General features: G+C 44.7%; 2 protein-coding genes across 11 annotated transcripts in view; one reads left to right on the top strand and one right to left on the bottom strand.

The window, feature by feature from the left end:
- The window catches only part of STRADB (STE20 related adaptor beta), a 32917-nt gene extending 16581 nt beyond the window's left edge, over window positions 1-16336 (bottom strand). Inside the window, exons 1-4 of one of the 5 annotated variants that reach the window (XM_073306421.1) lie at window positions 16034-16328; window positions 12812-13602; window positions 7279-7334; window positions 6269-6349 (exon numbers count right to left, since the gene is read on the bottom strand). In XM_073306421.1, the coding sequence (XP_073162522.1) occupies window positions 6269-6349; window positions 7279-7290 (93 nt within the window). In that variant the 5' untranslated portion in view covers window positions 7291-7334; window positions 12812-13602; window positions 16034-16328. Of the gene's footprint in view, window positions 1-6268; window positions 6350-7278; window positions 7335-12811; window positions 13603-15083; window positions 15418-16033 lie in introns of those variants that run through there. The other 4 variants (XM_073306425.1, XM_073306420.1, XM_073306424.1 and 1 more) reach the window with 4 other exon arrangements.
- Window positions 16337-16374: 38 nt separating this feature from the next.
- Window positions 16375-26527, top strand: part of TRAK2 (trafficking kinesin protein 2) — a 70807-nt gene continuing 60654 nt past the window's right edge. For 4 of the 6 annotated variants that reach the window (XM_073306401.1, XM_073306399.1, XM_073306402.1 and 1 more), the window contains exon 1: window positions 16456-16545. The gene's annotated coding sequence lies outside the window, so the exon portion shown is untranslated. Of the gene's footprint in view, window positions 16546-26527 lie in introns of all 6 variants that reach the window. The other 2 variants (XM_073306405.1, XM_073306404.1) reach the window with 2 other exon arrangements.

Here is a 26527-nt window from a genome sequence, read left to right as displayed (position 1 = left end):
AGCAATGCTGCCCAAATGCAATCTTTTCTTCAAATTAGTTGTTTTGAAATTCTAAGTAACCTTCCACGAGATGCTGATAATCATGCTTTCCCTACTCATCTGCTGACAAAAACTCTTCCAAATGGCGAGACCTGCACAAGAGACTGATTATGCTGGAGTATGGAAAAACTATCTCTGTACTGTGCACCCTGCTTCATTTTGAACAAAAGTTCTGCAAATGTATTAGTTCTCTCTGATCAATCAGGATGGAGCATCAACAGAGGTTGGAGGAAGTTGAAAGACCGAATACCATCACATGAGTTCAACGTCACACCAAGAAAACTATGTTGCATGGAAATCAGCCAGTAGGGGAGCATCAGCTGAAAGTTCAGTTGAGAATTTACTCTTGACTGAACTCTCTACAGAAACTAATAACTGGAAAAAACTTCTTGAGTACATCCTGAATGTCATCCTTTTTCTTTCTGAGCAGGATTGGCTTTCTTTTGTTCCAGTCAACGTATTGGTGATCATGCAAATGGAAACTTTCTAGGCATAGCTGAGCTCCTCAGCAAATATGACCCACTTTTATCAGAGCATGTTAAACATGTTCGAGACTCTCAAGAGAGTCAAAAGCGCATGCAAGTCCATTATCTCTCCACACGCATACAAAACAAGTTTATTGAGCTACGTGGGTTATTCGTACAAATAATTCTTGATGAGATTCGAAATGCTAAGTATTTTTCAATCATTGTTGATGCCACTCCAGATTGTTCTCACATGGAACAGACTATTATGGTTATTTGATATGTTAAGATTGTAGACAGCTCAAAATTTTCAATTGAAGAAAGGTTTATTTTGTTTGAAAATTTCGTGGGAAAAACTGGAAAAGAAATTGCTGCTCAAGTACTAGCAATTCTAGAAGGTTTTAAGTTAGCTTTTCAAGTCTGCATTGGTCAAGCCTATGACAATGGATCTAATATGCCTGGGAAGTACAAAGGTGTAGAAGCCTTCGAGGGGAAAGCCCGTCATGATGCCCTGCTGATCTCCAACCCTGGTGCGCCACTCCCCGGCATCGGAACAGACCCAGCAGCTGTGCTGGTCCCTGAGCCGTCGGCACCTAGAAATAACACTCCTTTGTGGTCCTGTTTTTCGGACACCTCGGAGTCTGACTCCTATCGGTTCCGTAGGAGTAGGAGCAGACGGTCCACGTCAACATGGGACCTGCACCCTTACCCGGCACTGTGGCCCGCACAATGGCAACCCCCTGGCGCAATGGCCCTTTTTGGACTCCTGGGCTTTTCATCAAAGCCAAAGTCGGAGCCAAGGGTCAAATTCCAGGGCGACGCAGGTGGCCTTGGCCACGTTTGTACCCCCTCCAGCACCATCGGCATCAGCAGGATCAGGGGTAGCCCCGTTGCTACCCAGCACCAATATCCCAACACCTCCGGCGTGGCCTGCACTGGACCCATTTGTTTCGGCTCTGAAGTCTCCAACACTGACGATAGCCCCGGCACTGACTGCGATTCCGGTGTCAATGATAGCCTTGGCACCACTGACACTTTCAGCATTGGCATCAGCATAGACAGTCCCGACACCCAGGGGCACAATACCATCCAGGTCAGCAACGGCCCAAGAAATCCAGGTGCCCCAGGACCCCTTGGGTGTGGAAGGAGGGGAGCAGCCATCCCTTACGGGGGTCTCTTCCTTGTCCTCACCGGACGAGACACTGGTGGGCACAGTACAGCCCCAGCCCTGGAAAACAGTAGGATTCTACAGCAATTGGTGTGATGGGTTGCTCAGGGCCTGGGCATTCAGGTGGAGGAGATAGTGGAGGTCGCAGATCCAATGGTAGACATCCTTGCCCCCTTCGCACCTGCACATATTGTCCTGCCTCTTACAAAAACCATCTCTGACACCACAAAAAGTTTGTGGCAGACCCCAGCCTCATCGTCTCCCACGGCTAAGTGCAACAAAAGACGCTACTTTGTGCCGCATTTGTATACCCATCCCCCACCGATTCTCTCATTGTTGATGCTGTCAACCAATGTGAACGCTAGGGCTTCCAGGGACCCTCCCCAAAGAATCGGGAGGCAAAAAGGACTCAACCTTTATGGGAGAAAGGTCTATTCCACGGGCAGATTGTAGCTACCTGCGTGATGGCTACGGGCATAGCGCTGAGAAGGGGCTCTTGGTTCCAGGTCTTGGGCCTGCCGTATGAGGTCTAACAGACTATTTAGGACTTCCCATTTGAGGGTTCGGCTCTCTTTTCCGAGAAAACAGACAAAAGGCTGCATAGCCTAAAGCAGTGGTTCTCAAAGCCAGTCCGCTGCTTGTTCAGGGAAAGCGGCTCCCCTTCCCGCAGCCCCGATTGGCCTGGAGCCGCGATTGGCTGAACCTGCAGACACGGCAGGAAAACAAACCGGCCCGGCCTGCCAGGGGCTTTCCCTGAACAAGCAGTGGACCTGCTTTGAGAACCACTGGCCTAAAGGACTCGAGAGTCACTCTCAAATCATTAGGCCTCCATACTTCAGCTATGCAGCGGAAGCATTTTAGACAGCAACCTCCGCCATGCTTCTACCAGCAGAACCGTCAGGACAATTCCCGGAGGAGGAACAGGAGTGGGAGGAAAAGGTCACACCCGTCATCAGGCCAGAACTCTAGCCATTCCAAGCCATCTTCCAGCCCGAAACAGGCCTTTTGAAGGTGCAGTCGAGGACGGCACACCAAAACAAAAACTGGATTTACCCCGCCTTACCTTTTCATTACGACTATCCCCTTTCTACTGTGCTTCATCCCGTATCACTTCAGACTGCTGGGTGCTCCACACACTAGCGAGGGGATACTCCATCCAATTCTGAGCCCTCCTGCTCTTCCACCCTCCTTCCCCATCCCCCTTCAGGGACCCCTCTCACAAGCAACTCCTTATACAGGAGGTGCACTCTCTCCTTCCACTAGGGGCAGTGGAAGAGGTCCCTCAAGAGCAGAAGGGCAATGATTTCTATTCTCGGTATTTCCTAGTACCAAAAGCCAAAGGCAGGCTCAGGCCTATGCTAGACCTGCGAGAACTCAACACGTTCATGAAGAAGCTCAAGTTCCACATGGTCTCTTTGGCCTCCATCATCTCTTCACCGGATCCAGCAGACTGGTATGCTGCCCTCGACTTGAAGGAGGTGTACTTTCACATAACAATAATTCAGTCCCACAGAAAATACCTCAGGTTTATGGTGAACAACACCTGCTACCAGTTCACAGTCCTCCCACTCGGCCTGTCAACAGCACCTCAAGTATTCACCAAGTGCATGGCAGTCGTGGCTGCGTTCCTGCACAGGCGACAGGTACAGGTGTTCCCATACCTCGACGACTGGCTGATCAAGGGTCGATCCAGAACTCAAGTAGAGATGCAGGTCGCCTTCATAAGAGCTTCTTTAGATGAACTGAGTCTGCTACTGAACGAGGGTAAATCAATGCTGTCCCCGGTTTAAAGGATAGAATTTGTAGGGGTGGTACTGGACTCGACTTACACCAGGGCATTCCTTCTAGAAGTGAGATTTCGAACCATGGGCGACATGATTCGAGGTCTCAGACAGTTCCTCACCACCACAGCACGGTACTGCCTGAAACTTCTAGGACACATGGCAGTCTGTGTCTATGTAGTATAACGTGCAGACTCAGACTTCAACCTCTTCAGTCATGGCTGGCATCAATGTATCGGCCACCCCAGGACAGTTTGGACAGGATTGTAACCCTGCCTCGCCTGGTACTCAGCTCCCTCCTGTGGTGGCCCAACCCGCAGGTAGTATGTACGGGGTCCCTTTCACCGGCCCTCAGCCATCCCTCTCGCTAGTAACTGCCATGTCAGACTTGGGCTGGGGTGCACATTTGAGAGACCTCAGAACACAAGGCTTCTGGTTTCAGACTAATCTCACTTTCCATATGTATGTCAGAGAGCTGAGAGTGGTAAGCCTGCCATGTCAGACTTTCCAACCACACCTAGCAGGGAGATGTGTATCAGTGATGACAGACAACACCACAGCAATGTTTTATATTAACAAACAGGTGCACTCTCCTCTCCCCTGTACCAGGAAGCCATCATGCTGTGGGACTTTTGTATAGAACACTCAATACACCTGCAAGCATCATACCTCCCTGGAATACAGAACAAGTTGGCGGACCATCACAGCAGGTTGTTCCACGGCCCGGACATTGTTAACTCATTCTTTCATCAGTGGGGTTTTCCCCAGATAGATCTGTTCGCCATGTGACACAACAGGAAGTGTCAGCCGTTTTGGTCCTTCCTGAACGGCAGCCCGAGCTCCATCATGGATGCGTTCCTCCTCCCATGGGGAAGCAGTTTCCTGTATGCGTTCCCACCCATCCCTCTCATTCATAAGGTGCTCCTCAAGATACAAAGGGAAGAAGTTTCGGTGATTCTGATAGCTCCAGCCTGGCCCCGCAACACCGGTACACATCACTCCTGGAAATGTCCATGGAAGCTCCAGTCACCTTGTTGCTCTTCCCAGACTTACTAACTCAGGATCATGGCCGTCTCCAACATCTGAACCTGGAGTTGCTGCACCTCATGGCATGGAAGCTCCATGGCTGAACCCAATGGAGCTCTCCTGCTCAGACTCGGTTAGGCAAGTCCTCCTGGGCAGTAGAAAGCCCTCCACCAGGGCTACCTACCTTGCAAAGTGGAAGAGATTTTCAATCTGGTCAGTGCAGCATCATTCATCTCCGTCACTTGCCTCTGTGACACTTATATTAGACTATCTCCTCCATCTCAAGCAGCAGGGACTGTCTGTGTTGTCAATAAGGGTTCACTTGGCCGCCATCTCTGCCTTTCATCCAGGTGCAGAGGGCCACTTGGTCTTTGCCAAACCTATGGTCAGCAGTTTCCTTAAAGGGCTCGACAGGCGGTATACCTGCATGTCTGGTAGCCTGTCCCAGCTTGGGACCTCAATCTGGTCCTTTTCAGACTCATGGGACCACCCTGTGAACCTTTGACGACATGGTCCCTGCTCCATCTCTCATACAAGATAGTGTTTCTGGTCACGATAACCTCAGCCAAGAGGCTGTCTGAGCTCAAGGCCCTGACTTCAGAGCCCCCTTACCCTGTGTTCCATAAGGACAAGGTCCAGCTCAGACCTCACCCGACTTTCCTCCCAAAGGTTGTCTCCCAGTTTCACATCAACCAGGACATCTTCCTCCTGATGTTCTATCCTAAGCTGCACTTGAGCAGCAGGGAGCAAAGACTTCACTCATTGGATGTCCACAGAGCGCTAGCCTTCTACATCGAGACAATGAAACCATTCCAAAACTCAGTGCAGTTATTCGTGGCAGTCGTGAACAGAATGAAGGGTATTCCTGTCTCTTCTCAACGGATTTCATCGTGGATCACATTCGGCATCCAGATGTGCTACAACCTGGCAAGGATGCCTGCTCCTTTGATCACTGCACACACTACCAGGGCTCAGGCCTCTTCAGTGGTGTTCTTGGCACAGGATCCCACCCAGAAAATCTGCAGAGCAGCAACGCGGTCCTCCATACACACTTTCATCACGCACTATTCGATCACCCAGCTGGCCATAGATGATGTGGCATTTGGAAGAGTGGTTCTCCAATCAGTGAATGACTCCGACCCCACCTCCTGAACTTGGGCTTGTGAATCACCTGATTGGAACAGACATGAACAAGCACTCTAAGAAGAAAAAACGGTTACTCACCTTCTTGTAACTGTTGTTCTTTAAGATGTGTTGTTCATGTCCATTCCAATACCCACGCTCCTACCCTCTGTTGGAGTAGCTGGCAAGCAGGAACTGAGGGGGGTGGCGGGTCGGCAGAGCTCTATATTGAGTGCCATAAAGGCGCTACTCCAGGTGGTGCCCAGACCAGCCCAACAGATGCTGCTATGGGAAAATCTTCTGGCTACCGTGCACATACACACGGGATTGGAATGGACATGAACAACACATCTCGAAGAACAACAGTTACGAGAAGGTGAGTAACCGTTTCTCTCTACCACAGTATGAGACTTGGCAACACTGTCCATTCAGAATTTTTCTAGTACAGATTGAAGAGTAATGCATTAGGGTTTAAATGTAAGAAAAATTGGAATAGAAAATACTATATATACTATAAAATTCTACCCACAACCTTGCCAAGTTAACATTGCAATAGTACGCTTAATCTTTGGAAATTCCTGACGTACAGTGCTTGATATTTCTCAACCTTACATTTTTCCATTTAATTTTGCAGGTTAACTCTTAAATCAATTTGGATTCCTTCTTACCAAGTATTGATGGATGCTATTTTCTGATTGCTTTTCTTGTCTGATTGATTCAACTGTTGTCCGCAGAATACAGGAACAATCCTTGAAATACATAGTACTGTATCAGTAAGTGAACTGCAATGGACGTACTATAATCAATAGAGTATTATGAGGGGGACACATTACCCAAAGCCATGTTCCAGTTATCCAGGATGTCATCAAAAAGAATCTCTGTGCACATCATTTTAGTGCAGTGCTCCCCAAACTTTTTTGCTTATGCTCCCCCTCTTACCTAGTTCCCCCTTCCTCCTTCTCCCCCCCACCCACCCCAGGAGCTGCGGCTGGGAGAGGGGCCAGAGCCACCATGGAGAGCTGGAGTAGGGCCCCACTTGGAGCCAGAGCTGCAGCTGGGGCTGCCGTCGGGGCCAGGAGCGGAGCTGGGGACAGAACGAGGCTGGGTGGCACTCCCTCCCCACTCCCCAGGAGGGCTGGCCTGGGCCCCACCACAACCCACCAACGTTCCTCCATACCCCACAGTTTGGGACCACTGTGTCAGATAGTCTATTGATATAAGTAAACCAGGAACAGAGAGGGTGGAAGAGTCCCCCTGAGAACAGTAGCACTTAAGGGCCCAGTGCAATTGCCCTCATCCATCCCATTTTTCTCTTCTACTAGGACCTACCTTTCATAGTGGAGGAATACACTGTAGAAAATTCCAAAGCTGTTTAAGGTTTTTTTTATTTTAATTTTAACATTAATGAGCCCCACTCTAATAAGAGTGAACACCAACAGGCTAATCAGCTCTCTGAACTATTCTGTGGAACTATTCTAGAAGAGAAACTCTCACTCTCGTGAACCCTTTGCTAGCATCTACATTAGGAGTTTGTTATTGTTTACTGCTCAAATCCCTTGAATGGAGTTTCCCCTCAGAAATTTCACCAGAAGTTTTATTTCATGATACATGATTGAACTGCAAGGTGCAACTGTCAAAAACTATGGCATAAAATAAGCCATATTAAATGCAGACTTACCAAACAAGACATGGAACTGCTTTAGTTCAGGGAAAGGTCATGCACACCCATTTATCCTAAAAATAAAATATTACAGTAATATCAATGCACAAAGGAAGTATTTCTTCACACAACATACAGTCAACTTGTGGAACTCTTTGCCAGAGGATGTTATGAAGGCCAAGACTATAACAGGGTTCAAAAAAGAACTAGATAAGTTAATGGAGGATAGGTCCATCAATGGCTATTAGAAGTGTTCCCGTCCTCATTTTGCCAGATGCTGGGAATGGGCAACAGGGAATGGAACACTTGAGGATTACCTGTTCTATTTATTCCCTCTGAAGCACCTGGCATTGGGCATGATCAGAAGACAGGATACTGGGCTAGATGGACCATTGGTCTGACCTAGTGTAGCCGTTCTTATGTCAACCCATGACCCAATATTGCAACAAAATCCAAATCTAAATGTCAGTCTCTCCTCTTAGTCATAAACTATGGGAAGTCCAACATTTTACATAAGAAGTGTTATCCAAGCATGCTCCTCTGCTACTAATTCTGTCAGTAAGTACATAATGGTAAAAGCTTATAGTATGGCTGCGAGGGACTTTCCTACTCTCATCGAAGTTTCTGGACACTAGTTTTAAACAGTTTATAGTGGCACTGGTCAGACATACTCATTTGTATCATATAGGCAACCTCATCCTATAAGCAGTTCCCCCCTTCTAACTCATGTACTTGGAGTCACTCTTTGAACAGGTAGATTGGTTACCTACAAATAATCTACAAGAACAGAGGCACTGAAATAGAAGGACTAGATTCATTGATCATTGACAGTGTGTAGGGAAGAAAACCACATTGTTATTCCAATAGAAAGGAGCACAGCTGTGCTAATCAAGTTCCAGCTACAGACAGCGGAGCTTGCACTCAAGAAAAGCAAGCCAAAAGCAATTTCATATTGCATTTCTGAAGTTAACGGAGAGGATAAAACTGTTGTTAGACCTAGTTAGAAAAAAGGGGGTCCCAGGCAGGTATACAATCACTTCACTGTACCCCCTCTATTTGAGTCTAAAAGACATCATAATTTAAAAGGAAATTCGGCATTCACCACCCACTCTCATGCCCAGAAAAAAAATTAGGCTATTGGAGTTCTTTGAAAAATCTGAAAACATGAAAACACAGAAATACAATTATACCATCTCCAGCTGAAACCTGTTCAAGTTGATGAATTTGCACAGTGGGAGTACTAGAATCACTTTAGCAAATGTTATTTTTCTACCCTTCTGTTATTCTTAGCCAAGTTGCTGACCATTGGCCTACTAGAATATGTAGTTCCATTTTGATGTGTAATAATTGGGTGGAGAGAAACAGCATGTCATGGGTAGTGTAAAGATGCTCATTCTGTAGTGCGTTAGCACCCCATTAAGTAGCGAGAGCTGTTGATTATCTAGTACACTATGTTCCTCTAAACAAAAGCTCACGGTTATCATTATTGTGTTGTCCCTGATACATACTTGGCAAGAATTTGTAAACCTGTTAAAATGTTCTAAACAAATATTTTAAAAAAAAATCAGGTGGAGATTGTTTGAAAGATCATCATCTAATTTCTAGTTACCAGCTCATTTTTCCCCCAAAATTATCACTAACCACCAAACTTTGGCTCTTGGATCTGATCTAATGATAATAATTCAAGGAGAGATTTTCAAAAAGGCACCAAAAAAATAATCAAGAGTATCCTTGAAATGGATGAGGATCTTTTGGTAAACCCTCTAATTTTTCCAGAAACACTTACAGTGAGATGCCACTATTTTATTATCTACATGCTAATTATTTCTACAAATCCCTCCTGGCCAAGTTGAAATTGATCTAATAAAGAACATTTGGAATCATGCATGATGGAGCACATCACAGCTAGTTTAGACCCCATCATTTGTGTGTCTAGTTGAGATTATGTTTTCCAATATGCATTACTTTGCACTTATCAACACTGAATTTCTTCTGCCATTTTGTTGCCTACTCATCCAGTTTTGTGAGATCCCTTTAACTCTTCACAGTTTTTGTTCTCCTTGGTTGTCAGGCTTGAAATAAAATTATATTACCAACATGATTGTTTTAATCATATACAGGAATAACCCTTAGCAAAGCAACCCACCATTAGTAAAAGTTTTGGAGGAACACAATGTATTATCAGCTAACTACTCAGTTTACCACGCTCTTTGTTTTTAAAGTACTTATATGACCCCATTACCATAATATCTGAGCACCTCACTATCTTTAATATCTTCATCCTCAACATCCTTGTGGATGTAGCTAAGTGCTATTATCCCATTTTATAAATGAGGAATGGAGATAGAGAGAGACTAAGTGACTTACCCAAGGTCACACAATAAATTTGTGGCAGAGCAGGAAGTTGAATCCACATCTCCCAAGTACCAGACCAGCATACTAAGCACTGGACCATCCTTCCTCTCCTTGTTGGGAAAAATATATGCTATTCTATTCTATCAGAAATAAACTCTGTGGTTTGCAACAAGAAACCACAAAAGGAGAATGAATTTGTGGAATACAGTCATTAGGATTTAATTGTTAAAGTAAGTTTATGGCAGAGGTACAATAAAGGTACAAAGTTAATATGTCTGCCTATAATCCAAGTTTGCCAAGCAGGTAAAGCTATGTAAGGAATATCTTCCTATTAATTCTTTTTGCACTTTTATAATTCTCAACATTTTCCTCTGTTTAGGAATACTTTGTGGATCATTTCACTATAGTCTATATTTCCAAATAGGAGTGGCAGAAGCTTCCTAAAAGTGTGGGGGGGGCGCAGTGGCACCCAAACCGTGGCCATATGCCCAACCCCTTCTCTCCGCTCTCACACTGCCCGGTCTTCTCTGCCCCCTTCCCCTCCCTTGCTCGCCCTTACAGCTGGTAAAAAGTGGGAGAGCATAGCCCTCCCACTTTTAAAAGCGATGGGGCCCTGGCTCCCCCCATTCCAGCCCCCTGTTTCCAAATCTCTTGTTTTATTTTTGTTTGCTATCTAGCCTTTGTTGTTCTAAGCTTCCTCTAAACCTGTGGATTGTACAGGAGTGGTAAGCAAATGGATTAACACACTTCTCCCAGGTTTCACACGCAGGATGGGAGTGATGAAGTGATAGGAAAGTGACATCTCCATCTAAGAGGATGCCTTTGGGAAACCCAATACCTGTAAATGCTCTGAATGTGCACAGCCTATTGTAAACAATTATTACCACCAACCGTGGGCTATAGCTCATTGATTATTTTGACATTTAGGATGATATCAACAGTCCTCGGTTATATTATTTTGAGGGGTTTTGTTTTGTTTTTTAAATAAGAACCAAACCTGTAATGTGAAGTAACAGAGCACATGTAAGAGGTCTGCTCCCATGAAGCATCTTAAAGGAGGATCATCTTCCAGTTGCCATTGTTAAACCCCATTTATCAGTTTCCTTAGCAACAGTACCATTGACAGAGGACTGTACTTAGTCATCCTTGTGATTCGCATTAATATTTCTTTTCAAAGTACACTGGGCCAAGTTTATACCCAATGAAACTCCATTGACTTGAATAAAATTACACCCCTACTGAGTTAGAGATGCACTTTCTTGCAGGGCAACCTAAACTGAAATTCAGTGGGAGGATATAATTAGAGATTATAGCATACTCCCAAATTTTAAAAGACAAGCCACTTTTATTTTTGCTACTGCATCTTAATTCCAAACTTTAAAACAGCAGTGATACTGAGCCATAGGATGATTTTCTAGGCAACAGTGAGGGGGAAAACCCAAAACTTTCCTTTGGCCAAGCAAGCCAGGGGATTTCAAACTGATTGCTGCTTTGTTTCTGTTATCTTTGTCTATTTAAATTCACTGGGCAAGATATTTTGACATAAGATGATTTATGGGAAATGTAAAATTTTTTTGCTGTCTACCCCCACCCTTCCACCTGGGAATGTTTGTCTGCTGCTAGAAAGGAAAGCATCGATCTTTCTGTTTATGTCACAAACTTCAGGCTTTCCTCCAGGCAAACTCCTGAAGTTACCATGTACAGATTGAGTGTACACAAGTGCCTGCAATGCATAGTTAAGTATAATAAAAAAGACATAGGATTTAACTCAGCACTGTTTAGGGACTCCAGATGTGAACAACAAACAAATAAACATACATTTAGAATTCCATGAATTATTTACTTCGAGACTTTATTAAATTTAGCCTGGCCAAATGGTGGGACAATTTGTGAAAGACAGCAAGCACTGCCAACATGCTTACAGAAACCCCTTCAAACCCAATAAGCAGGAAGTTTTTTATAAGCATATATGATACTCTCATTTTCTCTTGAACTCAGCTAATCAAACTGTGAATGATGTATCTGAAGTCTGGAAGAAAGACTGCCTTACCCATAAAACCCTGCATGGCAAATCTGGGTTTTAGTGTTCGTTCTATCACAGATTTCCTTTGGGATGTTAGGCAAGTCACTTGCAGCCTAATTCTCAAAGATGCTGACCTACCACCCACAACTTCTGCAACTTCAGCTAACATTGTGGGTGCTTGGCACCTCTGAAAAGTAGGCCCCTAATCTCTCTGACTATACGCTAGGAGAGGTGGCAGCACTTGTGTAACCCACACACCTTCTGGGTGTGGTGCTCTGTCCCATCTAGTGGCACCGAGACCACTTAGAGAGAGATTAATCATAGAAGATTAGGGTTGGAAGAGACCTCAGGAGGTCATCTAGTCCAACCTTCTCAAAGTAGGACTAACCCCAGCTAAATCATCCCAGCCAGGGCTTTGTCAAGCCGGGCCTTAAAAACCTATAAGGATGGAAATTCCACCACCTCCCTAGGTAACCCATTCCAGTGCTTCACCACCCTCCTAGTGAAATAGTTTTTCCTAATATCCAACCTAGACCTCCCCCACTGCAACTTGAGACCATTGCTCCTTCTTCTGTGATCTGCCACCACTGAGAACAGCCTCACTCCATCCTCTCTGGGACTCCCCCCCCCGCCCCCGGTAGTTGAAGATTGCTATCAAATCCCCCCTCACTCCTCTCTTCTGCAAACTAAATAAGCCCAGTTCCCTCAGCGTTTCCTCATAAGTCATGTGCCCCAGTCCCCTAATCATTTTTGTTGTCCTTCGCTGGACTCTCTCCAATTTGTCCACCTCCTTTCTGTAGTGGGGGCCCAAAACTGGACACAGTACTCCAGATGTGGCCTCACCAGTGGCAAATAAAGGGGAATAATCATTTCCCTCAATCTGCTGGCAATGCTCCTACTAATGCAGCCCAATATGCCATTAGCCTTCTTAGCAACAAGGGCACACTTCTGATTCATATCCAGCTTCTTGTCCACTGTAATCCCCAAGTCCATTTCTGCAGAACTGCCGCTTAGCGAGTTGGTCCCCAGCCTGTAGCAGTGCATGGGATTCTTCCGTCCTAAGTACAGGACTCTGCACTTGTCCTTGCTGAATCTCATCAGATTTCTTTTGGCTCAATCCTCCAATTTGTCTAGGTCACTCTGGACCCTATCCCTAGCCTACAGCATATCTACCTCTCCTCCCAGCTTAGTGTTGTCCACAAACTTGCTGAGGGTGCAATCCATCCGATCATCCAGATCATTAATGAAGATGTTGAACAAAGCTGGCCCCAGGACAGACCCTTGGGGCACTCCGCTTGATACCGGCTGCCAACTAGACATCGAGCCATTGATCAGTACCTGTTGAGCCAAACAATCTAGACAGCATTCTGTCCACCTGATAGTCCATTCATCTAATTCATACCCTTTTTAACTTGCTGTCAAGAATACTGTGGGAGATCATATCAAAAGCTTTGCTAAAGTCAAGATATATCACGTCCACTGCTTTCCCCATATCCACAAAGCCAGTTATCTCATCATAGAAGGCAATCAGGTTGGTCAGGCATGACTTGCTCTTGGTGAATCCGTGTTGACTGTTCCTGATCACCTTCCTCTCCTCTAACTGCTTCAAAATGGATTCCTTGAGAACCTGCTCCATGATTTTGCAGGGACTGAGGTGAGGCTGACCACTCTGTAGTTCCCCGGATTCTCCTTTTTCCCTTTTTTTAAAAATGAGCACTATATTTGCCTTTTTCCAGTCGTACGGGACCTCTCCCGATAGCTACGAGTTTTCAAAGATAATGGCCAATGGCTCTGCAATCACATCAGCCAACCACCTCAGGATCCTCGGATGCATTAGATCCAGACCGATGGACTTGTGCATGTCCTTCTTTTCTAAATAGTCCTTAACCTGTTCACCACTGAGGGCTGCTCACCTCCTCCCCATACTGTGCTGCCCAGTGCAGCAGTCTGGGAGCTGACCATGTCTGTAAAGACCAAGGCAAAAAAAAGCATTGAGTACTTCAGCTTTGTCTACATCGTCTTAACTAGGTTGCCTCCCACATTCAGTAAGGATCCCACACTTTCCCTGACCTTCTTGTTGCTAACGTACCTGTAGAAATCCTTCTTGTGACCCTTCACATCCCTTGCTAGCTGCAACTCCAATTGTACTTTGGCGTTCCTTATTACACCCCTGCATGCGCGAGCAATATTTTTATACTCCTCCCTAGTCATCTGTCCAAGTTTACACTTCTTGTAAGCTTCCTTTTTGTTTAAGCTCACTGAAGATTTCTCTGTTAAGCCAAGCTGGTTGCCTGCCATATTTGTTATTTTTTCTCCACATTGGGATGGTTTATTCCTGCGCCCTCAATAAGGTTTCTTTAAAATACAGCCAGCTCTCCGGGACTCCTTTCCCCCTCATATTAGCCTCCCAGGGGATCCTGTCCATCAATTCCCTAATGGAGTCAAAGTCTGCTTTTCTGAAGTCCAGGGTCCGTATTCTGCTGCTCTCCTTTCTTCCTTTTGTCAGGATCCTGATGTTGACCATCTCATGGTCACTGCTGCCCAGGTTGCCACCCACTTCTACTTCCCCTACCAATTCTTCCCTGTTTGTGAGCAGCAGGTCAAGAGGAGAACGGCACCTAGTTGGTTCCTCCAGCACTTGCACCAGGAAGTTGTCCCCAACACTCTCCAAAAACTTCCAGGAATCGCTGTGCACTGCTGTATGGTTCTCCCACCAGATGTCAGGGTGAGTGAAGTCCCCCATGAGAATCAGGGCCTGTGACCTGGAAACTTCTGTTAGTTGTCCAAAGGAAGCCTCGTCTACCTCATCCTCCTGGTCTGGTGGTCTATAGCAGATGCCCAGCATGACATCACCCTTGTTGCTCTCACCTCTAAACTTAACCTAAAGACTCTCAACAGGCTTTTCTCCAGTTTCATACTGGAATTCTGAGCAGTTATACTGCTCCCTTACATACAGTGCAACTCCTCCACCTTTTCTCCCCCGCCCGTCCTTCCTGAACCGTTTATACCCATCCATGACAGTGCTGCAGTCATGTGAGTTACCCCACGAAGTCTCTGTTATTCCAAGCATATCATAGTTCCTTGACTGTGCCAGGACTTCCAATTCTTCCTGCTTGTTTCCCAGGCTTCTTGCGTTCGTATTCAGGCACCTAAGATAACTAGCCGATTGCCCTACTTTCCCAGTATGAATCAGGAGGCCTCCCCTGTTGCATCCTCCTCCTTGTGTTTCTTTCCGGTATCCCACTTCCCCACTTACCTCTGGGCTTAAGTCACCATCACCTGGTGAACCTAGTTTAAAATCCTCCTCACTAGATTAGCAAGCCTGTCTGTGAAGATGCTCTTCTCTCTCTTTATTAGGTGGATTTCATCTTTTCCTAGCAATCCTTCTTCCTGGAAGGACAGCCTATTGTCGAAGAATCCAAAGCCTGCATAACCACACATTTACCTCCACAGTTCGATGGTCCCTACCAGGGCCTTTTCCTTCAACAGGGAGGATGGACGAGAACACAACTTGCACCTCAACTCCTTTATCCTTCTTCCGAGAGCCGCGTGAGTCTTAGGTAAGAGTCATATGGCTTTTGGCTCTCGCAGTAGAGGCTCATGCATTTAGCCCGGAAGGGCCCAGGTTTAATCCCGTCCACCAACGACCAGCCACCCCTAGCGACGAGGTCTCAGTCTCCCTAAGACTTCGAGGAGGGGACGTCTGGGTAGAGGATGCGGGGAGGCAAACGCGGGAGACCGAGCCCTGGCGACCCGGTACCCCCCCGCTAACCAACCCCCACCAATGGCCCTGGCACAACCCCACCCCATCCCGCTACTGCCCCCGCCACCCGGCGGGCCCGGCACCACCCGTCCCGCTACTGCCCCCGCCACCCGGCGGGCCCGGCACCACCCGTCCCGCTACTGCCCCCGCCACCCGGCGGGCCCGGCACCACCCGTCCCGCTACTGCCCCCGCCACCCGGCGGGCCCGGCACCACCCGTCCCGCTACTGCCCCCGCCACCCGGCGGGCCCGGCACCACCCGTCCCGCTGCTGCCCCCGCCACCCGGCGGGCCCGGCACCACCCGTCCCGCTGCTGCCCCCGCCACCCGGCGGGCCCGGCACCACCCGTCCCGCTACTGCCCCCGCCACCCGGCGGGCCCGGCACCACCCGTCCCGCTACTGCCCCCGCCACCCGGCGGGCCCGGCACCAGCCGTCCCGCTGCTGCCCCCGCCACCCGGCGGGCCCGGCACCACCCGTCCCGCTACTCCCCCCGCCACCCGGCGGGCCCGGCACCGCCCGCCATAGCCTACTCGGCACTAGCCTCAGGACCGCACAGGCAGCCCCCGCCCGGCATACAGCTCCCTCCTGCCCCCTCTCACCGCGTCCCCATAACTCCCTCCTTCTCCTCTCACCTCAGCGCGGCCGGGCCCAGGCGGGGCTGCGCTCAGCCCCTGGCGAGGATCGGGGAGCGAAAACCAGCTTGCGGCCCACCAACCCCTCCCCCGCTGCCAGTGTAACAGCGTCCGGACTCCGGCCCACCCGCGGCCACAGCCCCTCCGCTCGGCGACAGCCTCAGACTTTGAGCTCCGCCCCCCGCCCCAGCCTCGTCCGGCACCGAGGGGGCTGCCGGGCGAGACTACGAGCCCCAGGCTTCCAGGCGGCCTCAAGTGCGCGCGGGGAGTCGTAGTCTCCCTCGCGAGCCTCGCCCGTTGCGTGCCGGGATCTGTAGGCCCAGGGTTGCCGTCGGGGTGCGGTCGGTCGCTATGTTATGACGCAGAGCAGCGGTCACCACCTTCTCCCTTCTCTCCGCTTGCCCGCGAGTCGCGATTCCCGCGCCCGGGGCGCGGGGAGCTGCCGAAGCGTTTGTTTAGCTCGCGGAGGCGGCCGGAAGCGCCGGCAAGGAGGGAACCCCGCCTCGGAGCGGGTAAGAGGGGCCCGGGATGGTCAGCGCTCCCCATGGTTCCCCCGTTCACCGCGATCCCCGCCCACGCCACCCCCCCAGTCCTCCCAAGCCCCTTCCTGACCCCCGTCCTCGGTCCCCTCCATCTCCGCCGCCCGTCCTCCAACCAACGGTCTCCTGACCCCCACCCCTTCATCCTCCCGGTCTTTCCGCCCCTTCCTCACTCCTGCCCTCCTCCTTCAGCCCTTTGGTCCGTCAATCCCCTTCCGCCTCCCCCCAGTCCTTCAGTTCCCCCCGTCTTCTCCCCCTCGCCCCCTCGTCCTTCAGTCCTCCGCGCCCTCCACCCCGCCGGTCCTCTCAAGCCTCCTACTGCCCCTGCCCCCAGTCAGCTCCACCCCGCCTCCGGTGACCTCCATCCCCTGGGTATTTCAGCCCCTCTCCTGAGCCACCCGAAACCCTAGTCCAGTCACCTCCACCCTCAGCATCCTTCATCCCACCAATAGTCAGCTCCATTGCCCTGGTTCTTCAGCCCTTCTCCTGCCCCGTCAGCTCCACCCTCATCCTGCCCTTTCCTCCACCCCACCCTCAGTCACTTCCATCCTGCTGGTCCTTTATCCCTCCCCCCCCCGCACCCAGTCACCTCCCTCTCCCTGGTCTTTCAGCCCCACCACCCTTTCACCCCAAACCCTAGTCATCTCCATCCCCACCTCCCACTCAGACACTTTCATCCTCCTGGTTCCCCTTTATTCACCACCAGGTCCTTGTTAACTTGAAACAATGGGCCTGTTTCCTTTCTGAGTGACACCCATGGAATCCCCAGTTGTGTGACTGGGAAAATCACTGCAGGCTCAAGGATGAGTTTTCTCCAGCCATGCTATGGGAGCAAAGATTGCTGGGACAGACATAGAACAGGGAGCAATAGCACTTCCTTCCTATTTGTGGAGGGGGGCAGGAGAGTTATACTAAATTGGAAGGAGCATTTCGTAAACCTGTTCTTTTATAATGGTCTCAAGTAGGGCTTCCAAGAGGTGTATGTGTGGGAAGAAGTAGTTACTCTTTGGGTTTTTAACACCCTTTCCTTTCCTCTGTTGATGGTTCAAAATGCAGATTGCTAACATATTAATGGATAAGTATGGCTAAGGTGCATTAATTATTTAGAAAATCTAACTAATGGAAATTAGTTATTATTTAGAAACTTTAACTAATGCAGCAGTGTGGCCTCTTACTGTAGCTATACTGTCAAAGCCGATTCTGTTTACAGATCCTTGGTAGATTTTTCTCAATAGAATGTTTTATTCTTGGTACTTGCTGAAAAAAGTTAATCAGGGGAGGTTTACTTTATTTTACACTTGTTTCAGAGGGAATACAACTGAGTAGCCTAGTGAGACTTAATCAGAAGGTCTGCATTTTGATTCTCCTTCTGCTGTTGACTTGCTACATGATTTGGGGAAAATTATTGCTTACCCTCTGATGCAGTGTCTACTCTATTACCATCCTTTTGTGGGGGGAAATTTTCCACTACCATTGGTGTAATTACAATGGTGTGTTTTGTAGGTAGGCAAGGTACCTACATTTTTATCGCCATATAATATAATCCTGCTCAGGATAGTACTAGATGATGCAGTGTAAAAATGCAAGTGTCTTATCTACACTAGGGCTCCCACTGTTGCTACCACTTCTCAGGAGATTCCTTAGAAAAGTGTAATGTGGGTCAAGGCTTTAAATTCTGTTAGGTCAGTGGGAAGCCATGAAAACAGCTTCGAGTGTGGTTGAGAGCTCCTTTTGTTTAGATTATCACCAGGTTCAGTTATCACTGGGATAATTATCCAGTTTTTATTCAGAATATCACCAGGTTGAATCATCTCTGGGTTTTGTGGTCTACCACCATCAATTTTTTAAGTTCTCAGAGCCATTTTTGGCTTTTTTACACACAGCTTTACAAATTGCACCGGTGCAGCAGCTTGAACATTTAGCTATTAGTTGTTACAAGCATTTGAGCCTCTGAAGTGTGGGTTTTGTTTTAATAAAAGAAAATTATATAAAAACCTATGGAAGTATTCTCTGTCATCATATATAATATGTATATTAAGAATGCTCAAATTACTGTAATAGTTTCAGTCAAATGTTATACTTCATTGTAAATTTTAGTGGTAGCTGCAGACATGACAGATGGCATGACTTTAAGCTCCTAATCAATGAGTTCATTCATGCATTCAGAGTGCCTTTTAATCATATTATGATGAGATGTTACATATTTACTGTTAGAATTTAAAACAGCTTTATTTTCTGTTGTGGCTCTGCTCGTGTGCAGGTCTGGTGCAAAAGAGATTCGGACATCATTAAGTTTTGCAAGTCTTGTTCACTGCAAAGTTGTATTACGGCATTAACAGTGATACTGTAAGAATTTCTATTAGAAACCCTGATTTTCATGAATTACCTGGTCTGTTTCAAATTATACTTTGTTAAAATTACACTTTGAATGCAACTTTTAATCTTTTCTCAATTATATGGAGTCAAGTACACATTATTCTTTGTCTTGGTTTCAGAAGTAATTTTGACCAATTCTGACGAGAGGATTTTTCATAGAAAACCTGAGTGTTACTGAATAACTTGTGGTACTTTGGATGAAAAAAAACACTCTTTGAAAATACCCTGAATTTGATTACCTTCAGAAATGCTGCAAAACCATTTGTGGGGTAAAGTTAAGGGTATGTTACTGGCTGTAAATTAGGGGTGAATGTTTGTTTGTTTATTTATTTATTTCCACTTTTATCCTAGGCATCCCAGTAATACAAATAATAATTTATCTCAGCCAGTAGATTGTTATTGATCTTTCTTTATCTAAGGCTGAAGGCTGGCAGAGTTAACTTACTTGTATGTTTAGTGTTGTATATCTAATTATTGTCATGGTGTTTTTATATGGGCATTATTTTTTTTAAAGTTGATTCTAAAAAAAATGTTTATTTGAAGTAGCTTCTCTCGTTGCAATATTCTATAAAGCGGTATTTTAAATATACCCATCTCATAGGCATGTTGTGAATATTGGTCAATGTTCATAACCCATTTTGAAATCCTCAGATGAAAGGTGCTATATAAAGAACAATTTGCATTTTATTTATGGATTCACATCTACAGATCCTGTTCTAGAAACAAAATTCTTAAACTTTTGTTTCTACATAAAGCCTTCAACTTTCTGTACTTTGGGTTAAATTGAACCATTCAAGTGTCAGTAGCTCTTTATTAAGGATCATTACCACTGACTCTACACAGAATGAACCAGATAATACAATTCAAGACTACTTGATTTTTTTTCTTTTCCTACAGTCCCGTTGCTACCAGTAGCTGACGTCACTCAGTTACAAATGAAATATTGTTAATACTATTCAGGCCTCTGAATAACATTACAAAACAAACAGAAACTTGTTTGTTGGAAAATATACTCTGTTTTAGGGGAGTTGTGGGGAGTAAGCAGTAAAGCTAGTGACTGGTCGTGTTACTGTTTTTTCTGAAACACATCATTAAACATAATTTATAATTAGCTCGTCTCCTTCCCCTCTTCCCCCATTCTTTTTATACACACTTCAACACTGTCTTGTCTCTTGGATTTCTTTGTTCCTTGAATAGAGATATAGTGACATGTGAGTAGTTCACTTATATTGGTCACAGATCGATGTAATTTGTTCTTGTAATTTATGGCAGGGATGCTAGAGCATTGAATAGATGCCTGTTCATATAAATATATTTCATATTTACTTCAATTTATTATTAATCTAGTTCCCATTGCTTGACATATTGATTCCACTGCATGTGGTGATGCTGTCATAATATTTTTATATCTGTGTAGCCTAGTTTATCTAATCTCTATTAGGTATTTCTAAGGCCTTGGCTTTATATGACTAAAGTTCTTATGCAGCACAGCTTTTTGTGACAGTGATTTGCTTCCATAAGAGAGGATCTTTGGGGGAGGAATAGCCTTTCTGCTGTGTCCTGTCTCTGTAGGAAGCATAGGGATATGTGATTCACTGACAGGTATTGTTCTAAGAAATTACAAAACCGCATTTCCACAGAGATGATTACGGAACTGACAGCAAAACCTTTACAGAACTGACAGAAAACCTTTCTATAACTTAAAATGGTGGCTATGCTCATTTTGGGGCTGGTGACTCAATAATAGACCAAGAGCAAAGTTAATATTTATTGGAGCATTTTAATAGTGCAAAATTTGTTTTAAAATAGTGCAGAATTTGTTTATTTTTGAGTGTTGAACTAAAATTCTCAAACAATTTAAAAGGTATCACATTGTGGAATTTCTGAAGACCTCTACAAACATAGCAATGTATATAGAGATGTATTAAACAAATATATAAAACAATAATGGCATCAGATGAAAATAACTTAGCTACTGCTTCTGATTTGAAGAAAGAAATGTTACTTGCTTTGTTTACAATCTTGATGTAGTGCACTGTTTCAGGTATATTAAGAAACCAATCTCTTGACTGATAAGTATTTCCAGATTGTCTGTTTTACTAGCCATGTGTCAGTGATCCTAAATGCTCAACAAAACTGAATACAACATGCTCATTTTAAATGTTGCACAGTGAATCAAACTTATACAGTAAGACTCTTAATATTGTAAGAATATTTTATCCTAAAGATCTTTATGTAAAGACAGTGATATAACATATTGATGAAAACTGTTGATAATAATACACAGCATTTAGGTTACCATTTTGGGAAAAACAATCTCTTGCTTGTGTCTTCCAAGAATAAAACGAAACAGCTGCTTATATTATTCCATGATTCCCCACTAGTCATTACTAAAATATTCATTTTCTGCCACAAATTCACTCAGAGTACTCAGTCCATTTCTAAGAAATGACATACCCTGTTTGTAGCAAAGGGACATCAAGACACCATTTGCTGACTTTCCCTGGAGCCACCCAGTCCTAACTCAGACATATACCTAAGGACTTTTAGTCTCCCAAAGAGTCAGGAATTTAGAACTGAGACATCAGAATTTCATTGCAGTCTTTCCCTGCTACGTTCCCTAACCAAAGTCTTGGTTTCATGAAATTTTCTTGTACTCTGAAATAAAGGTCCAGACCTCACTGGATGCTTTTGGTGAAAGAAGAAGGAAAAGAAAACCCACACTGCCAGAATGGTGCTATATCTGTTATTAATGTTGTGTATGTGCAGAAAATATTTGGGAACTAATAATCATGACATGGTTACTTTGCAGAAATTGTTGTAGATTGGCTTAAAATAAGAACTGTTTGTTTTGCTCTGGTTTTGTGCAGAAACTCTGCTTTCTCCTGTTTTAAATACTGTTGTTCAGTTACCTGAGCACGTTGCTTTTTTCAGTGTGTTTGCCCTCTATTTTTGCTGTATTGTCATTGTAGAGTGTGAAGAGAGTCAAATTATTTGATTTTAATATCTGAAATGTCTTTGCTTTAAGTAAAAATTCTTAGATAAAAGTTAGCTAAATTAATTTTCTAGAACCTACAAATTTAATTTACTAAATCTGTTTTCATTACAAAACTTTCAAGCTGTCATGGGTGTCATGCTGTCTGGAGTGGCTCACGACTGTGAGAGCCTACCTGAGGGCAGACTGTCAAAAACAGGGTAGACACCCCAAATCAGTGATCTGTTCTATAATTAGTTTTCACCAAGTCAGTAACAAATGAGAACTCCTAGATCACTATAACAGTCTTAACATGGAGGTCCAGAGAGTTCCCTTAGACTCTCCAGCCTATCTTGCCACCCAGACAAATTGGACTTCATGAGAAATGCTCACATAAACCAAAAATCACCCCACATTCAGGTTGCTTCTAATCTCAAGACACCAGTCACTTACCCCAGATCAACTGATGCCCTAGATTTTACACCAAAGTCCACACCTGCAGCTAATCCTGTAACAAACCATCTAAAGGTTTATTAACTAGGAAAAAGGAATGAGTTATTTACAGGTTAAAGCAAGCAAACATCTACACACAAATTGTTGCCATCTAAATCCTAAGAGTGATAGAGTTGTAGTGAGAAGGAGTACTTGTGGCACCTTAGAGACTAACCAATTTATTTGAGCATGAGCTTTCGTGAGCTACAGCTCACTCATGAAAGCTCATGCTCAAATAAATTGGTTAGTCTCTAAGGTGCCACAAGTACTCCTTTTCTTTTTGCGAATACAGACTAACACGGCTGTTACTCTGAAACCTGAGAGTTGTAGTGATCTGTCAATTCAAAGTGTGTTTCAGGGCAAACTCAGGAGGCAATCTGTAGGGATGCTGCTGGCTCATGCTCTGGCTGCTGGCTCAATCTGTAGGGATCTCTGGCTCCAATTTAGAATCTCTGGCCCTTCAGAGTTCAAACGGCCAAAAAGATGGAAAATTTTCACATCCTTCTGCACATACTCCTCCATGGGTGTCATAGAGCCATCAATCAATCCTTTGTATTGCAAGGGTCCTTTGTGGCCCATTTAATTTTGATAGTCCTTCTGGATGGGCAGTGGGAATGAGTCCCGTGCCTGAGTTCACAAGTTTAGAGCAAACATTTTCAAAGGTGTAAAGCATAACTTACATATTTTCTTAATACATTCTTATAAGACCAATATTTTGGAATAAATGTGACTTTTATTGTGGGTTCATCTGAGGTAGAGGAATTATTTTGGAATAAGAAAAGGAGTACTTGTGGCACCTTAGAGACTAACCAATTTATTTGAGCATAAGTTTTTGTGAGCTACAGCTCACGAAAGCTTATGCTCAGATAAATTGGTTAGTCTCTAAGGTGCCACAAGTACTCCTTTTCTTTTTGAGAATACAGACTAACACGGTGCTATTCTGAAACCTGCTATTTTGGAATAAAATCACTTTTATTCCAGAATAAAGTATTCACACAGGCAACTGTTGTGGAATAGTTTAGTCTGAAATAGCTATTCTGGTCAGCTTTCCTGTGTAGCCAAGCCCCTAATCATGTCTAATGGTTTTAAGTCTTTGAAATGTTCTGCAATTAGGTGTAGTCTTGCAGAGTTATTCAGCTGGGACAAGTGAACAGCCTGAGTTGTTTGTCACTGTCTGTATTTCCTTTCATGAGTCAGAACATGTGATTATTGTAACGTACTGATTTCATATATTTTCATTTGGATAAATCACTTACTGATAATTCCAGACAATTATTGGACTATTTTGGTTTATCATTTCCTTCTGCTTTATCTGTAGTATTACATTATAGAATTTAACTATTTGTAACTAGTGACTTGTTGCATTTCTCTTAGGGGTGTTTGAAGGAATCCAGTGGTACTTTCTTCTCTCTACCCATTTCTCCTCCATCTGATCATTGTGTACTTTGATTGTATCAGCATTATTTATTGTATTATAAGAAACAACCCTTGGCCATCATACTGTTTAAGGCCCTGATCCTCCAGATATTTACTTGCCTGCTTAACTTCATGTACTTGTATAGTCCCATTGATCTCATAGTCTCTGGGACTTCATTTGAAATACTCATATGAGTAAAGTTTTACATGTATGTGAGTGTTCACAGGATTGTCCCCTAAAATTCTTTCTTTTTAATTTTTGTGGTTGAATAGGTGATAACACTTGAGAAAATATCTTTGTTTATAGAGTCAGAATCTCTAGTCCTTCAATTACAGGCATATGTCAATATTAAAAAACAAAAACAAGTCAAAAATAGTTTCACACACAAAACCTTCTCCAGACACCCCCTGCTAATTTTGATTGTTTTATAATCACATTTTACTTTTTAAAACATTTTCTTACTAAAAACTTTTAAGAAGGATTTAAGGTTACTGCTGCCTAATTGTGCCTTCCGTTCCTTCTACTCCTCTGAGACATGAAACTTCAAAACCCCAAACTCAAATATTAGGAAATACTTCATCTAAGGTCTTCTCATATATTCCCAGAAAGAAATGTTATTAATAAATCAAAAACAAACCTATTTATGTGAAAGACCTACATAAATGAGAGAAAATGGCTATAAAGGGGAAACAATGCAACTGACTAGACACAAAGTTATGTTAAATGGACAAAATAAATTGGACATATAGAAACTTTTTCTTCAATATCTTTTAGTTATGGTCACTTTATGTGGTAACAATAGTAGTTAAAAAATTTTCCAACAATTTTGGTTGTGCGTGGACTTGTTAAACTGATGGTACCCTTTTAAGCACAGAGAGAGCAAGCGAGCAAGAGCTTACAATCCATATCTGAGACATCAGAATCTTCCATTGAAACTGGATTTGACATTTGATTTTTCTACAGTGAAAAAATCAGCAATAAGGAGAAAAGCCCTTAAGACCACCTGTATACATCAAAAAAACAAGGAAGAACATAGACACCTCACATTTTAATAGCTTATCTCTCCTTCAGCACATATGTTGTTTCATTAGCAGCAGAGAGACTGAAGATTTTGTTTCTTATGTATAAAGAAAAATAGTGTGGGTTTTACAGTTGACTCTGAAACCTGGGTTTTAGAGTCAACAGCCGTGTTAGTCTGTATTCGCAAAAAGAAAAGGAGTACTTGTGGCACCTTAGAGACTAACCAATTTATTTGAGCATGAGCTTTCGTGAGCTACAGCTCACTTCTTCGGATGCATACTGTGGAAAGTGTAGAAGATCTTTTTATATACACACAAAGCATGAAAAAATACCTCCTCCCACCCCACTCTCCTGCTGGTAATAGCTTATGTAAAGTGACCACTCTCCTTACAATGTGTATGATAATCAAGGTGGGCCATTTCCAGCACAAATCCAGTGTTTAACAAGAACGTCTGGGGGGGGATAGGAAAAAACAAGGGGAAATAGGTTACCTTGCATAATGACTTAGCCACTCCCAGTCTCTATTCAAGCCTAAGTTAATTGTATCAAATTTGCAAATGAATTCCAATTCAACAGTTTCTCGCTGGAGTCTGGATTTGAAGTTTTTTTTGTTGTAATATCGCAACTTTCATGTCTGTAATCGCGTGACCAGAGAGATTGAAGGGTTCTCCGACTGGTTTATGAATGTTATAATTCTTGACATCTGATTTGTGTCCATTTATTCTTTTACGTAGAGACTGTCCAGTTTGACCAATGTACATGGCAGAGGGGCATTGCTGGCACATGATGGCATATATCACATTGGTGGATGTGCAGGTGAACGAGCCTCTGATAGTGTGGCTGATGTTATTAGGCCCTGTGATGGTGTCCCCTGAATAGATATGTGGGCACAGTTGGCAACGGGCTTTGTTGCAAGGATAGGTTCCTGGGTTAGTGGTTGTGTTGTGTGGTATGTGGTTGCTGGTGAGTATTTGCTTCAGGTTGGGGGGCTGTCTGTAGGCAAGGACTAGCCTGTCTCCCAAGATTTGTGAGAGTGTTGGGTCATCCTTCAGGATAGGTTGTAGATCCTTAATAATGCGTTGGAGGGGTTTAGTTGGGGGCTGAAGGTGACGGCTAGTGGCGTTCTGTTATTTTCTTTGTTAGGCCTGTCCTGTAGTAGGAGACTTCTGGGAACTCTTCTAACAAAGAAAATAACAGAACGCCACTAGCCGTCACCTTCAGCCCCATGTCCCTACACGCTCGCATTATTCCCATTGTGGCAAAGTCAGGCTGGATGCTACAAGAGGATAGAATCATAGAATATCAGGGTTGGAAGGGACCTCGAGGTCATCTAGTCCAACCCCCTGCTCAAAGCAGGACCAACCCCAACTAAATCATCCCAGCCAGGGCTTTGTAAAGCTGGGCCTTAAAAACCTATAAGAAAGGAGATTCCATCACCTCCCTAGGTAACCCATTCCAGTGCTTCACCACCCTCGTAGTGAAATAGTTTTTCATAATATCCAACCTAGACCTCCCCCACTGCAACTTGAGACCATTGCTCCTTCTTCTGTCATCTGCCACCACTGAGAACAGCCTCACTCTATCCTCTCTGGGACCCCTTCAGGTAGTTGAAGATTGCTATCAAATCCCCCCTCACTCCTCTCTTCTGCAGACTAAATAAACCCAGTTCCTTCAGC

This window comes from Lepidochelys kempii, chromosome 11 (assembly GCF_965140265.1).
Source record: "Lepidochelys kempii isolate rLepKem1 chromosome 11, rLepKem1.hap2, whole genome shotgun sequence".
Lineage (NCBI taxonomy): Eukaryota > Metazoa > Chordata > Testudines > Cheloniidae > Lepidochelys > Lepidochelys kempii.
Note: the sequence above shows the minus strand (reverse complement) of the source record. Positions and strands in the feature narration are given on the sequence as shown.